This window comes from Pygocentrus nattereri, chromosome 23 (assembly GCF_015220715.1).
Source record: "Pygocentrus nattereri isolate fPygNat1 chromosome 23, fPygNat1.pri, whole genome shotgun sequence".
Lineage (NCBI taxonomy): Eukaryota > Metazoa > Chordata > Actinopteri > Characiformes > Serrasalmidae > Pygocentrus > Pygocentrus nattereri.
Genome location: NC_051233.1, coordinates 19,507,273 through 19,523,957, shown reverse-complemented (window position 1 = coordinate 19,523,957; position 16,685 = coordinate 19,507,273). Strand labels below are relative to the sequence as shown.

The 16,685-nt window shown below is 37.2% G+C and overlaps 1 protein-coding gene across 2 annotated transcripts in view; it reads right to left on the bottom strand.

Moving 5' to 3' along the window:
* zmp:0000000846 (tenascin) overlaps positions 1-16,685 on the bottom strand; it is an 81,416-nt gene that overhangs the window by 14,304 nt on the left and 50,427 nt on the right. The window contains exons 12-16 of one of the 2 annotated variants that reach the window (XM_037533132.1): positions 5,264-5,533; positions 3,175-3,297; positions 2,113-2,259; positions 358-477; positions 61-204 (exon numbers count right to left, since the gene is read on the bottom strand). In XM_037533132.1, coding sequence (XP_037389029.1) covers positions 61-204; positions 358-477; positions 2,113-2,259; positions 3,175-3,297; positions 5,264-5,533 — 804 coding nt within the window. The remainder of the gene's footprint in view (positions 1-60; positions 205-357; positions 478-2,112; positions 2,260-3,174; positions 3,298-5,263; positions 5,534-16,685) is intronic. The other variant, XM_037533131.1, reaches the window with a different exon arrangement.

Here is a 16,685-nt window from a genome sequence, read left to right as displayed (position 1 = left end):
TCCAGAAACTTTGTGGGGAGGACGTTACATTCTGCTAGGACAAGTATGGACTTGGCTTACCTGTGGTAAAATCAACAGTAGCAGGAGCACTCTTATGGCCATCTTTCACAGCATGTACAGTAGCTGTGTATTGAGTGGCTGGTTCCAGATTATTCATCTCAAATTCTACAGTGTTGCCAGATACCTGTTCTGTCACTGGTGCCACTGCAAAGAAAATGGATTTTCTTTACATTAACTAGATAAAATGTGTCCACGGGCAAAATATGTGATGCATTTCATAAAATGCATTTCAGAAATGCATATGGCACCAAGAAGAGTATTAGTAAATACATAAAACAAGAAAGACAGATTTCAAACCTGTGTCTGCACTGTATGTGATGACATATCCATCAACAGTGGCTACAGCAGGTTGCCACAGCAACAGTGCTTCTGTATCAGTGACATTGGTGGCAGTGAGACTCTGTGGCATGTCTACAGCTGCAAGTGTAGAAAACAAAATCAAGAAAGAGAACTTTGGTTTCTACACTGTTGATTCCCCTAACACTCTGGTTCTTGCTTGGTTTATATTATGTTGATTCTTTTGACATTTTACAGATTTAAAACACATTTCCTTCTAATAAATCATTTAGTCTTTGTTAACCCCTTAAGATGCCAGCTTTATTACATAATAAGGCTAATTATTCAGTAACTACTGTAGTAACTACTACAGGGAATCCAATGCAAACTGGCTGAGCTATTCTTAGGTTATACAAGTGTATGATAAAACTTTTGGCCTGTTGGTGGGGGCCCTGTCCATTTAGGCCAGACTGATAAATCTATAATAATATATTGTCAACATGCAAATCTAAATTCCAAAAAAGCTGGGACAACTTGAAATGCAATTAACAACAAAAAAGTAGTGATTTTTCAATGATTTTTATAAAACGTATGGTCTTTCAAAAATTGGTGCTTGCAACATGTTTGGAACAGGGGCAGTTCAAGACTAGGACTTTTGTAAGATGTTCAAAAATCTTTAAAAGGCGATTCAATTATGCTTGGATATAAAAGAAGGAATCAGGAAAGACCTGAGGCTTGCCATTTTGCCAAAAAATGCATCAGTGAAGAATCTTACTATTTAACAGCATTCCTCATTGAGTGTCTGCAAAAATTTGGGGTATTTCACATGGGACTGTGTTAAATGACCACATGCTTCTGTGATGGAACTCATTTAATTGGCTCGGGAATACTTTTGCAAACTGTTGGCGATAGAAATTGTGCACAACTAACAATTTCCAGAAATGCTGTCGACTTCTCTGGATACTAATGCACAGTGGCAATGTGTATTTATGGAAATAATGTATACCATTGCTCCAGGCTAAAGAAGTAAAGGACCATCCAGATTGCTCCCAGCATATCAAGTTCAAAAAACAGGGTCAGTCAATGTATGGGGGTGTATTAGTGCCCATGGCATGAGTACCATACACATCAGTAAAGGCACCTTTAATACTGAAAGATACAACAGTTTGGCTGCCTAATCCAAAAATATGGTGCATTACTAAGTACAAAATATAACAATTAAGGCTCCATATAGTTGAGCAGCTGAAGACTTGTATTATGTAAGAATAGAGGTCAAAGAGAGTGTACTAATCACTGATTTCTGTTTTAATTAGCATTTCACATGTCATCCCAAACTGGCAATCATATGAAGTCATCACTTTTTGACCATATAAAATTATATCAGGGCCTCTCAAGTAACACAACCATCTAAGCTGCAAGATTGTAAGTTAGATCCCAGGCGATATTATAGTCATCTGTGTTCAGGACTCCTAAGCAGCATAATTGGGCCTCATTCTCCCCCGATCCCCCTCCCTATCCCCTATCATTCAGTGTGATGCTAGCCAATGCAGGTGGCTGTTAGTGGACGTAACAGAATTGGCCTTTAGCATTCTCCTCCAATTTTAATTTATCCAATGTCATGAGCAGCTGCAAAAGATGCAGTGGCAGTTCATGTGTTTTGAAGGAAGGAAGCCCTCACCCTGCTAGCTTGATAGCATCACATAAAAGAGGGAGATCTAGTTATGACTAAAGAAATGACTAAAGTAGCTGTCGATCACAGTCAGCCATATGACCTACCTGCAGTGACAATGCCAGTTACTGGATCACTCTCCTCAAGACCTTTCATTGCTATGGCTGTTACTTGATATGATTCACCAGGTGTCAGGTTGGTCAGAGGCGTCTGAGACTGTGAACCATCCACTTCAATCACTCTTGCAGGGCCACCTTTGGCAAAACATTGCAGAGAAATGTTAACCTAGTTAATAAAGCAATTAATGAAGAAGTTAACCAAGTTGAGGTGAATATGTTAAATGCTGTGGTACAAAGAGAAGTTAGATGTAATTTTGTTGTGACTACTTCATGACAGAACAATAGCTACTTGTATGCACTGTTATGCAGTTAAGTATAATATATTTTAATACTTCTTGGTTTTGCATCAAAATCATATTAAGATACCTTGTTTTTTTCTTTTAAGACGAAGACAAAACTCAAACTTAAACCTCTGTGCAACAATTAAGTGCCAAGTGTTCAATGCTATCCATTTAGACTTGAAAACATGCTTCTCAAACTACTGAAAACTCCATTATAACTAACCAATTTGATTCTAATTAACAAGCAACATCAAACTACAGACACTGTTAAAAGGTCAGCTAGGTGTGAATTCAATACTTTTAAATACTTTTAGCAGCAGCCAGTTTGCTGTCAAGTTTAGTAAAAACCCATTTACAAAAAACAGACCAAATGTATAGCCAAATGTTTGAATTAACTTTTTCAGTTGTGACAGTATCTGGCAATGCAAACTCAGCTATGTGACAAAATTACTTCTGATGTAACAGGAGAGACAAAGTTAAAGTTACCAAGTTAAAATATCATGAAACAAAAGAAAGGAAAGCACAAATACTTTCAGGTATGTGACACTATTTAGAGTTTTTTTTAGTGTGGTTTATCACATCCAATAGTTAAATAGATTTCATGACGTGATCAAGTTACAGCACCAGAGCTCAGCTGCTGTTACCCCTTTATGTGTTACCACCAAAACAGCGCATGACTGTATTGCACTCAAAAACATACACACAAAGAATTAAACAGACATGAACATATGCTTTATAATAGGATTTATAACAGATGGGTGAGTTTTACCTCCATGGAGTGGCACATAAGTGATGCGGTAGGTGTCAATTGTATCATGAGGGACATTCCAGTGGACAACAGCAGAGGTGTCCATAATGTCAGAGAAGTGAATGGACCGTGGAGCTCCAAGGCCTAGTAGAAAGATATGAAATGTAGGTATTTTATTTAAGAATAATCAGAGCTTATAACGCCATACTGGTTCAGTGCGTCTGGATTTGGAAAATAAGAAAAGTAGGATGACAAAAACATTCCCAGCAAAAAAAAAAGTTTCTGGTTATCAGGCTGAGAAGAAAACCTAGAGGGAGCAATCCTTAGAGACAAAAGGACACTTTCATTACGGATACAATCAGATGAAAGTCATTTCACAACATTCAGCAAATCAACCGGCATGACAAGTCTGGCTGAAAGGAAGTTTGGATATGATAGACAGATGTACAGTTGTGTGCAAAGGTTCGAACATCCCCAGTCAAATGCATGTTTTGTTGATTTTCTAAGATTTTCTAAGTGAAAACAGATTAACACATCTACTGTTCTATATGCAACCCCTTATGCTTCACTTAGAACAGCAAAAAAAGTGTCATTTGACAAGGGGTGCCAGAACTTTAGCACACGGCAATATGAAAAATCATTAGTTTGCATGCTGGGGAACAAAAAACACTTAGTTAAAAGTTTCATTTTAGAATCATAACCATGGTTTAGTAGTCAAAAGGTATACAAGGAACTCATTCCTGTTTAAATCAACATTCATTCATTACAAAAACTTTCCTAGTGATGCATAATCACATGCAAAGTTCAAACCCAGAATGAAATGCATCTTCGTCATCAGTGTGAGTAGCAAACAAACACATCTGTAACAAAGCTAAATCATACTTCCACAGAGCATAACTATCTGTTCAGGCCCAGAAACAATGCAGGTTAAAAGTGGAGAGATTGTAGAGATGCACAACATTTCATTGGCCAATACATTATTAACAGATACATGGGAAATTTCAGTTATCACCAGTATTGGAAATATAGCCGATAATTACAACTGATAATTTAACATCCTGCTCTTCTCTCACAAACATATTCAGAATTTCCAAATTTGATTCTTTTGAATGGATAAGAAGAGTAATGTAGAGCCCCACACATGGAATACTGGAGAGGTTTGATTCCCTGTTCAGGCAGGAGCACTACTGCTACACCAATAAGAGCACTATCATACTTTTAGGGTCAGATTTACTAATGTTTTAAAATTTACTTCTTGCTATTTATCAACTGTTCACAAGTGGTAGTGAATATCAACAAGATGTGATTGATGTGACATGATTTGAGGGTCTGATAGTTTTCTTTTTTGTATGATCACCATAAATCAAAATCATACATTTCCCAAATAACTACGATGCACACAGTGACATTCACCAGGGAATTTACAATATTAAATGGATCCCTAGGTGCTAGGCATGAATCGCATGTTCAGCTTATCCTTTCAACAAAAAAATGAACTTTTTTTTTTTAAAAGGTGATGATAATCACATTGTCTAAGACATAATATGTTGAAATATCTTATTATATATAATGTATATATGTATATTATATATGTATTATATATAATGACTTCTTGTGTAAAAATAATCACCTTCATTTTCAGAAATAGTAACTTTTTCTCCAAATTAGTCATCATTTTGAGTTACTAAGAAAACTCATTCTTCTCCTACCTGGCAGAATTGTGCTTTCAAAAAATGTTAGTCAAACATATATTGCTGGTCATATGTTAATTACACAATTGCAGCTGTAAGAATTTATAGACATTTGCATATAACCAGCTATATTGCTCACTCCCACTAGTACAAAGTGTTGGTAGACTGTCATAAATGAGAGCTTCTTTTAGTAAATCTGCCCCAAACTGTCTTACGCATATAGCACATATATGGCTTACGATGGGAATTTATCTGTTGGGATAACAGTTGGTAACAATAGGAAATGATCAGTTGTCAGTATCGGCCACAACAAGGTGTTAATTATCGGTTATTGTATCGGCCCAGAAATTCCATATTGTTGCATTCCTAACACACTGTAGTTTTAGAACGGACTAGAAGAGGATGATGTAAAATGGTACCTGTTCTGGCAACAGCTGTTATGGGCTGGGAGCGACGTTCCAAAGTGACACCATATAACTCAATTTCATACTCAGTCCCCCCAGTAAGTGCTGTCAAAACTTTGGTTCTCTCATCCCCACGGACACTGAACTCCTGTGGGTAGGTAAGCTTTTTGGAACCCCTGACTTTAATGACAAATCGATCAAAGATGTCGTCTGCTGTCCAAGAAAGGCGGAAGCTCTCCGGAGTGATATCCGACACAAAAAGGTGCTCGATCTCAGGCTCAGCCTCTGGTTTGACAAGGGAAAACGTATCTTTTTTTTTTCTTTCCTTTCTTTTAATGTGAAAGGACACAATCAGCAGCCTGAAGACTTGTTTTAATTCACATCCCACAGCCTTTTTCCCCTATTTGGCCATGCCTTACAATACAAGCACCAGAGGCCCTGTTTTCAGTTCACAGAGGAGCGACTTGGCATTCCTTTATTCGGGCACACATGCAACCACAGTTCATCCACAAATATTTGAGATGCAAAGTGCATCAGAATTGGGAAGAATGATGGCTCAGACCATGCCCCTGTGTTAAAATCACAATAGATTAAAAAATGCTAAGTGTTTACATTTACTGATGTCAGGTCAATGGGTTTAAAGTTTCAGTTTCAAGTTGGACACTACATGTTGCTTAGATATACATATAACTAGCCTTTTAGCAAGTGTGTAAAGTGACTGCTAGCCTAACAATATTTAATTTGTGTGTATGGATGGAGCATTGGCTTGTGTTGTGAAGTGGGGGGGTTAATTATTTTTCGCCTATAGCAGTGAACTGGCATGCACCCCGATTGTAAATGTATCGTAACTATTATGTATCTTTAACATTTAAACATAAGGTTTGACTTGATCAACCAATTACAACAAATTGAACGTAATAAGGCTTGAATAGTCAAGACCTTCATATTGAGTTAATATAAGTAGGACAGTGGTTCAAATGAAAGTCTAAATATTTGCACAGGAACCTCCAGGACTAGAGCTGTAAAACACGGATGTAAACACTTCTTTTTTCAGATCCTGACATCAATAAAGACATAAACCTGCAAGCTTCTTTGCTTATGTTTACCTGTTTTCTAGACTCTCATGTTAAATATTAACTGCAATCCATTATTGTTTGCATTAACAGATACAACTTCAATATTAAAGTTGCTAGTGCTTGGCAAAAGGTAGGTCGAGTTTTACTAGAAAACAGTTTAAATATGGCAATAGTGTTTATTGCACATATTTTTTGATGTAGAACATATTCATTCATAGTGGACAGGAGAGAAAGAAATAGATCTGAGGAAGGAAGAGGCTTAGTACGTTTTATAGAGGTGTTTGGTATTTGTGTTGCAGTGTGACTTCCCAACCAAAGGTTACATTCTGTGTCTCTGAAATCAAGCCAGTTTTGGTAGAGTATAAATGAATTAGCACATCTAGTTATCATCAACAGGGAACCAGAAACTGTTCTATTGACATCAATGATCAATTCGTCTCCAGTGCACTCTGCCAGTGTATACCAGCAATGTCAAATGATGAGCACAAATATCATTATTGAATATGAAATTTCCTTATGAGACAAAATTACATATATGAAGGTTCAAATGGAAGAATACACTGTCTTTACATAGTACAACTCAATTAAATATTGCCTTCAGTATATTTCCATGGTGTGACCACTACCCCAAAAGTAAAATCTTTCTCTGTTTAATAGTACTGAAACAGTATATGGTAATACAGAGCTTTTGATAGAGAGAGCACTGATGGACATTGGGCATTTGAATAATAACTGTGGATTCCACATTACTTTCAACCATCCAAAATATTGTGTTGATGTTAATCTATAAATAAGCTTTATAATTAACATCCTTAAATAATACTAGATTCTTAGCTAATGCCATGTTTATCACAAAATATATTGTCAGTTGTAATACCTGGCTAACATTATAACTGACAGAGCTCCTTAACTGACAGTTTTTTGCTGTTATATTACATATATATTACACAACACTGCTAAGGTAGGAGGGTGAAGTATGCGCATAAACATAAAGCAGACCCATGCACCTTTTCAAACCGTGCTATGCTAACTTGCTAACCAATGCAAACCAATTCTGTCAGATTGCCCAAGAGACGCATGTGTTAGCTATCATACTTTGTAAACTATTCCTGCTATTGCAGTATGTCAAACATTTTTAGCAACTTTTATTCAGCATTCTCTCATTTGCCTTGTGCAATATCTGGAATAGTTTACAAAGTATGATCTAGAACAGCATAAAACATTAGCAATAGAATGGGGCAGGTCAGCCAATTCATTTGGCATAAAACCCCAAGTTTTGGTTGGCTGTAAACATGACACAATATTTTGACAAAGATGAACACTCAGGCAACAGCTGTAAGAGAGTATGGTGCTACAAATGGTTTCTTTCATGTGTTATTGTTGGTTTTGTTCTGACATTTCTGACATTATTTGTTTTTTTCTTCAATTATTCTCTGTTGTAGTATCAATAAGCATTTTAAATTCAAACAATCAAAATGATTTTAGTAGTATGAATTCTAGTAGTTATGGAATTACAGCTTGTTGGCTAATCTTGGCATTATTGTTCTGCTTAAGTATTACAAGATAGTAACCTTATTAACAACAAATATTTTTACAGAGTTGTTTAAATGTCTTGAACAATTGGGTGGCAGGTGATACATATAGTGTTAGCTTGCTTCTTGATTTAACTTAGGAAACCATTTTCTCCATATCATATGAACTACAATAGTCAATAGAACATTATGCCCTCTCAATCAAAGGATCTGCTGCAACTCATCTAGAACTGTCCCATATTTAATAAACCTTTTGGTAGGGAAGTCCCCAGAGCAACACAGAAAGCCTCAAAAGAAAAGCAGAAAAGCTGGTACCTGTCACAGCCACTGTGGTCACTGGGAGGGACTGCAGCCCAGACCCTGAAACCCCAGTCAAACTGATCTCATATCCAATGCCAGTTATCAAGCCCCAGATTTCCAACGAAGTCTGGTTGCCTGGCACCTGGAACTCCTGTGGTTCCAGCAGTCGGCCAGAATCTGACACCTTTACTTGAAAATGCCTGAAGCCCTCGCTAGACCGTGTTGTCCAGGACACCCGGAAACCATATGGAGTTATATCTGAAACTGTGAGGTTTTCCACTTTGGGTAACGATGCTGGGGTGGTCGGCACAGGTTTCATTTAGGTTCCGAAGTCAGGGTATCAGAATGAGGGGAACAGTAGTGAGATGCAAAGTTGATTCTGCAGTGATTGCAAGAGTCAAAATAGCTTGTCACAGAATTATATCTAAAACCTTAACACTATCTAATACATGAACTACATTGGTTTTACCATACAGCATGAAGTGTGTTGAAAAGTAATTATTAAGAACAGCTTCTTGATAATGTAAATGCTATACCTTCATTCATAGAATATCAACACCACAACATAGGCAAACATTAAAAGACTAAGTATTTAGCTATATATTTTAACAGCATGTATATGCTATAATGTTTAAAAAGATGTATGTACATTGTGTGTATTTCCATCACAAAACCTGTGCTTGTGACTTAACTGGAATTGACTGAAATCTAATACTATGGCTATATTAAGAAATGGTACATTAAATTTATAGTTTAACTTATTTTCTGAGCTCATGTTGGATGTTTAAGGGATTTTTTAAAAGGCTATCAGTCTTATTCACTGATAGTTTGACTTCAGAATAGAGGCTTTTGATCCAGTAATCCTGATTTATATGATATTATGCTCTCACAGTGCTGGTTGAAAAAGTCAGCAACATTCTGTGGTCAGGTCCAGGACGCACAGTTCCCACATATTTCAGTGTGTTCACTGCTCCCAACACACCTGATCCAACTAATCAACTCATTAACAGGCCCTTGCTGAGTTTAAGTGGCTAAGTCAAAGCACTTCTAGGGAGAGTAGGTGTCTCCGTTGATAAATACTTAAACTGTTTGAGATTGCTTTGTAACTCTTTCCAGCATTCTTCAAATCAGATATTGATTCTAAGATTGCTCTTTTATGAGGCATGGTTCACTTTAACTGTACCTCATACCTCCAATCTCACGTTATTGATTGGACTCCAGGTTTGCTAACTCCTGACTCCAGTTAGCTTTCGTTGAAGTCATTAACCAAGGGGTTCACATACTTTTTCCAACCAATGCTGTGGGTGTTTGAATGATGTTTTCAGTATGAACAAAAGTATTTAATTCCAACAAGTTCAGGTACTCTTTAGAAGGTTTCAGGTTGGTAGCCTGCATCTGAGCCCAGATTAAAATAGGTTCTATTAACTAGTTAACTTGTTGGAAACATTCTTCAATTGACCAAATATTTTATTAAACGATCATATTTTCAAGGGCACATTATCAGAAAACCTTCTGATCTCGCTCCAAGAGTTTTATATTTCCTACCTGTGCCATGCAGGCCATCTGCCTATATTCTATTGCCTATTTTAGCTTATAATTAGTTCTGAAATGCTTTTGAACTGTTCATCATTTTGCTACTTCCTGTGTGGAGAAATAACCAAAATCAAAGAAGTAAACCTAAAAACTTTACAATCTGCATTATTACACACTTCTATAACCTACAGTTTACTGTGTTTCTTTCTTGCATTTGTGTGGTTTTATTTTTATGAATAAATTAATGAATTAATTTATGAATTATTAATGTTTATGAATTAGATCAAACAATTTTTTTTTTTAATGAGGATAATTAATTTTTCTTTGATACTGGTCCCTTAAGAATAACTCAGCTTGTATTGTCACCTGTATAGTTACTGAATAATAAGCTGTCATCTTAAAGTGTGGCTAAAACATTTGACCAAAGGAATCAACAGTGCATAAAACAGTACTGACTAAAGTACCATTTGGATGGGAGTAGTTTAACATGGAGAGGTGTGGTGATGAAATTATTACAGGAATATATCTTAGTTTTCAGACTCATCTCATCCGGTCAGTCAACTTTCACGGACTGCGTCATCTTTGCATCTGCAAAGACTATGGAATATTTTAATTCCAAAATCAAACCTGTCACAGAAGGTGATTTACATAATCATGCCATAAACACACCATGGCATATGTCACATGCAGCTGCAGTCATATTCAGCTTTGACCTGGAATGTAATTAAATAAACAACATACGTTGTATTCAGGGTGAACCAAGACAAATTTTGAGCACTGTATGTCCAGAAGACTTATCCCATCCGAATAATACTTAAGATTATCTTAGCACGTGTGAAAGCATAGAGGAGCTTGAGAAGTTAGATTGTACCTGTGGTAGTTTGAAGGGAAACTGAAGGTGTCTGGCGACCATGAGAAACGCCATAAAACAGGACATTATAGACCGTAGAATCTACAAGGCCAGGCACGGTTACATTTCGAGTCGCACCCAAAGGATTCAGCTCAACTACATCATACAACTGCTCCATGTCACTGACACGAATGACAAAGCCATCGAAGTGCCCTGACACTGTGCTCCAGGACAGGGTGAAGTTATTCGGCTGCGTATCAGATACCACTATGGGACCCAACTTGGGCTTCGGTTCTGAATGAAAGAGAATTTTATTCTTTATTTTAAGTCATTTTTGTTCAAGCTAATGGCCCTTATTCATCAAAGCTGCAAAAAAACAAGTGCAGATTTGACCAACTTTAATCACAATGAATTTAGGAATTTAGAAATTCATAGGTCTGATTTAGTAACGTCTGATTTAGTGAAATCAAGTGCCAGCCTACCAGTAACTAGTTTACACATCATTTACATTAAGCATGGCCTAATTCATGCAGCTGTTTCGGTAGGGAACCAATAAAATGATAGCATTCAGTAGGACATGTGCCAATGGGTGTGCTCATAGGTGAAGGTTGAGGTCAAGCAGTGAGTGCACTGCTCCCCCTACTGACCAAGCTTTATAGTGTTAAAATGATGCTAACTAGAAAGAATAAATGTGAGTTTGATAGTATAGATAATACACAAAGATGAACCCGATAAATAACAAATCTGCAGGAGAAATTTGTATGCACTCATTTTATGATCAGATTGGACCTTTTGCATTGCTGATGAATAAGGGCCAATATGTATAGGGGAAAGAGTGGTGATTTGAGTCAGTGGGAGTCACACTCTGTATCTAAAATATAAAAATTTGACCTGTAGCTCTAAAATTGGCCGGACTGCATATTTCCATGCATGTTGCATTGCAGAAAAGCACATGGAAATTACCATGAGAGTGTTTTTTGCCTGCAGAATTAACTCATGAGTTTCCTGCATGGAAACAAATACACATTTTTACTGTGAATCATATTATCTAATTCATACATAACCTATAAAAGTAATCCTAAGCCTGGCATAGAATCAGCTCCAAGTTGTAGTGTGAATAGAGTGTGTGTCAAAATGGAGGATATGGGGTATTAGCTTATTTATCACCATGTGCACTGAAATCTTGTTGCATGTGCACATAAGAGCTCAACTGAGCTTCAGATTTTAGGACACTTGATATAATGATTGTGCATTTTAGGGCATGACACAGAGAGAAGATTATGCAAATTAACAACTGATTTACTAATGTGAACTGACCAAAAATATTGCGTATCTTTTAATGCCAAGGAGAAAGAAACTTTTTTATGAAAAGCACGCTTTCTTGTCATGTCTTCAGTTAAAAAAACATTTACTTGTGCCCATTTTTTAGATTTTTCCCCCATATTTGTTCATTTATTAGTTTTTCTTTATCGTTTTTCACTATGGGCCAAAATGACAATCTTTATTTTAGTGCCCCCATGATTCTAGTTATCCAGTTTACACGTCATTTAAATGGTAAGTAAATCAGGCACAAACTACAGCCAGCTGCTCATGCCAAATTTTAGCATGGCAGGAGATTCTGTACACTCTGTGTCCTTAGTAAATCTGGCCCTTGATAAGGGGAAAATGTGACAAGTTTGTTTTACTTAGTCTCACTTTAGTTGTGTGGCACAGAACTGGTTAGGTTACAGAAATGCAGTCAGCTTATGCCATTAATAAATGTATTAATAAACAGCACTTAAGCAGATCTCTTTGTTTGCACTTTGATTTCATGTCCAGTGGTGTACATTTCTGTCAGTTATGCTGAAACAAATGGATTATTACCCCACCTTGTTTAAGCATGGCTTATTTTACACTATATCACACTAAATGTACCCCACACTTGGGGCAGTTTGTGCCAAATTACCTCGTTTAAAGGTGAACTCCAGTGTCAAATTTCACCTAAATGACAAAATCCACACAATTATTACTACATTTGTTATATTATGTTACATACTTAATTTGAAATCTGTACCTTTGACAGTTTCTGCTTGAACAAAATTTCCTCTTCTACATAAAATCCTCTTGTTCCTCCCAGTGTTTTGTGACTGCCACTTAAAATATTCCTCCAGTACCATAATATTTCACTCCATGCTAAAAGCCTGTCGGATGCTGATCAGTAACTGGTTTTCATACATTTCTATAACTGAACCACATTGTGGTTGGGATAGTGAAGTGGTTAACACCTCTGCCTTCTACACTGTAGACTGGGGTTCAATCCCCACCTGGGCAAAACACCCTACACTATACCAATAAGAGTCCTTGGGCAAGACTCCTAACACCACCTTGGCCTACCTATGTAAAATGATTAAATTGTAAGTCGCTCTGGATATGAGTGTCAGCCAAATGCCGTAAATGTAAACATTCTGCCCTAACTGAAAGTAGCTAACAGCCTAATATTGATAACTAATAACTTGGACATTTAACAAAGGAATCACTGTAAGAACAGTGTACACTGTAAGTAAGAGTACAAATTGTTGTGTACAAAAATATGTGTGTATTTCTGTTATGCGGCTAGCATGTCTGTTGAGATAGGATTGGCAGCAAAAGCTATAAATTTCTAAGGCGCTGAAGGAACTTAGCCTTATGTTAATAACTACTCAGATAAATAGTGAATACTTATAAAGTGAATTAAATGATTTCTTCATTAGATATTAGAATGTGATTACATTTTTTACAGTTACTTTATAATTACATGACTGAAAGGGGAAATAACTGGAATATTTCCTGTTTTAGTTTACATTCTGTTACGTCTATGCAATTTCTAAATTCTGTGCTCTTGCTATAAATGGCAACTTAGGTTAAATGGGGGCAGAATTTTGAATTGTATAGAAAAATATATATTTAAAAAGCGAAAAGTAACTCGTTAGTAATATAGCCCGGCTCTTCTTTTACTTCTCTTATTGTTTGTGCTTGCGTGTACTTGTCAGCTATTCAGCACAAGCATCAATTTACATTCATATGACAATTTCTTTTCTTTTCTTTTTTATGTGGCCACAGTATATGTACAAAGTAGCCCAAACTAAAATGTACCCTGTGACTGTATAAAATTCACTTGCAACTGCACTTTGCAACCAGCCTGATTTGTCAGGAATATCATAATCCTGTGTGAAGGGCAAAGAACATGAATAATATAATAATATAATAAAAATATGGTATTTAAGTTTGCTATGGCAACCCTGCAGCTTAAAATCCCCACTGTTTCACTATAGCAGCTGTTCTGTGCAATTATTCTACTTTGACTTTGGTGGGATGTTGCCCCCCCCCGCCCCTTTAATTATGAGGGGGGACCAACGACCCAGTTACTCTCGTAGTTGGTGCCTACGGCTCTTGCCCTACACTCAAACATGAACAGTACATACTCATGCATGCTGAAGTAAGTGCTGACCTGCTGTCCTAAAGTAGGAAAGGTAAAAGAGTTCTGTCTCAATCACTATGGCTGGTGGCGCTATTTTCCTTTACTGTGCACCCTCACATCAAGATATACGTCAAGTATCTGGCACTGGAATGCATCTTTAAAAGAAACTTTTCAAATTTTGTCAAAGGTTACCTGCACTTCTTTTAGATCAGTAGTTGACCAGTAGTAGACCCATTGGGCTGTATTGTGGATGCAGAATATGAAAACTGGCTCAGATCACCCCCTCCCCTACACACTCTTCATATTTCTTCAGATGTAAACTTGGTGAGGTGCCTTTTAAACATGCAATGCAGTACCTGTGGTGACCACAGCAGTCAGGGGAGCTGAGTTGCGATTGCCAGAGGAAGCATACAGCTTGATGTGGTACTGTGTGTCTCCTTTTAGCCCACTCAGCACTGTGGAGCGCGCCTTGATGGGCAGAGTACGCCCCATAGCCTGCGAGGGCAAAGCAGACTCTCTCACCTCGACTATAAAGTTATCATACATCTTCTCTCCCATCCGCCAGGAGAGTGACAGTCTGTTTGACGTAATGTTAGAAACAACTAGCCCGGACAAATCTGGTTCTGCCGCTACAGAGGAAAGAAAAGCCAGCAGTGACATTGTGTTTCAGTGCGACATAACGTTCCTACACTGCTGTCTTCTGTGACAGAGACTCCATCATACTGAATAAGGCTTACTCCACATTTTTTTCTGCTAGCACAGAAATTGATGAAAACTAGAGTGAAAGGAGAGGCGCCCGGTTACCTGTGGTTGCGAAAGCACTGATGGTGTGAGTTCTCTTTCCCTTCACAACTCCACTGAGGTAGGCTATATAGTCAGTGCTTGGTCTCAACCCAGTGACATCATAGGAGCTTGCATTGCATGATAGGTTATATTCAGCTGGCTCCCTCCGCAAGCTGGAGTCTATTATCTCCAGAATAAACCCTTCAAAATTCCCTTCAGTGCCATTCCAGGAGAGGGAGAAGCTCTCTGATGTCACATTAGACACATACAGCTTTCCAACCAGTGGTGCACTCGCTGAAGGAAGAAATATGATAGGATTAACACGCTGGAAAACTGAAAAAGCATGTGTTTGGAGGTGTTTATATAAATTCACGTGAAAGATCATCATGACATAGACAGCGCTGGAAAATGTATCCATTATTGAGTGGAAGTAGAGTTTGGTAAGGTATTACTTAAAAAAGGGTTCAAATGGGTAACACTTTCTTTTGCAGCCCCATATGGGGGAATTTCAATACTTTTCAGAGTGGTTTGAGGTATCAGAGCCTTTGTCCTTCTAGCGCTGGAGGTATGGTGTGTTGGGGGGGTTGGGGGAGAGTCGTAACTAGTGGGTGGAATTGGACACAAGAAATTGGGGAGAAAACTGGGGAAACCCAACCTCCAATCCTTTGTTTGTTTTTACGATTTTTTACTGATAAAGGAAAACACCTCATTACTGTGTGGAGAAACAAAGTGGTTAGTACAAAAATACTACCAATGAATTTCAGCATAATCTCACAAGTTCCAAGGCAGTCTAAGTAAATCACACCAAAAGAAGCCAAACTAGTACTAGTTTGTAGGTATTAACTGGGCAAATATGTTGTGTAAACTCCACAGTACTGTGTATTTGAGTGAAACGCATTGATCTAAAAAGATTTGTACATTAATAAATTATAGAATTTTACATAATATGTGTCTGAAACAGAATTTGAGCTGTAAAGGAAAATGATTCTCACTATGGTTTAACTGGGTCTTTACCATTAGCTTCTTGGTCATTTTATGCAATATAACGTACCCATTAATTGGAGGTGTTCTGATTTACCTTGCTGCATAAACATGTGATTTTACATTGAAATTTAGTGAGTATTTCTTTCCAGCTCTTTCTTTCACATTCTTTCCACCTTTATACCCCAAACAATACTAAGGTAGTTTGCCATATCCTTTATTAGCTTAACAGCAAGAACCTGTAAAGTTATTTCAGTGTGTCTCGGTGCTTGTTATTTATCCAAAATAATAACACAACACTTTGGAGATTATCGCTCACCTTTACCCAGTTAGATATTTAAAAGCTGTTTGGTATATCAGTGCAGTTTAGCTAAACCGTCTTGGAACTTACTATCATGTTACCCAAAATCATTTTTTAGTACTTTGCATTTATGGAATTGTAAAAGAAAGTGTTACCAGTAAAAGTGCTCTTTTCATATTTTTTCTTGAAGGACCAAACTACTTACGTTTTAATGTACTTTATCAAAAGTGAAAGCATTGTGAGAGATTCTGACAATCCAACAATTCTGCTCTTGTATCTTCGGTTTAGGAAATGGGTAAAATTTCATTCTGTATCCAAACTCCCAGAGTTACAAAGTATCTGACTGAAAAAAGCCCTGCACAACATGACATTTTTCAATACTGAAAGCTTGTCTGGGCCTACTTACTGTTACTAAGACTGGAAATTGAGGGAATTCTGCTATTTTGTAGTCAAAACATAGTGCAGAAGATTCCGTGCACTCAAACAATCCCACAATGCAAAAACTTGACTAACTAACAAGGCATTTCTGAAAACTGATTAGATTTAGCACCATGGATTAAATCCACAATGTCAGCACAAATCAGATTTATTGGGGTGCAGAGAAAATAAAACTGCAGCAGACAGGACTTGCAGTTTATCAAGTAT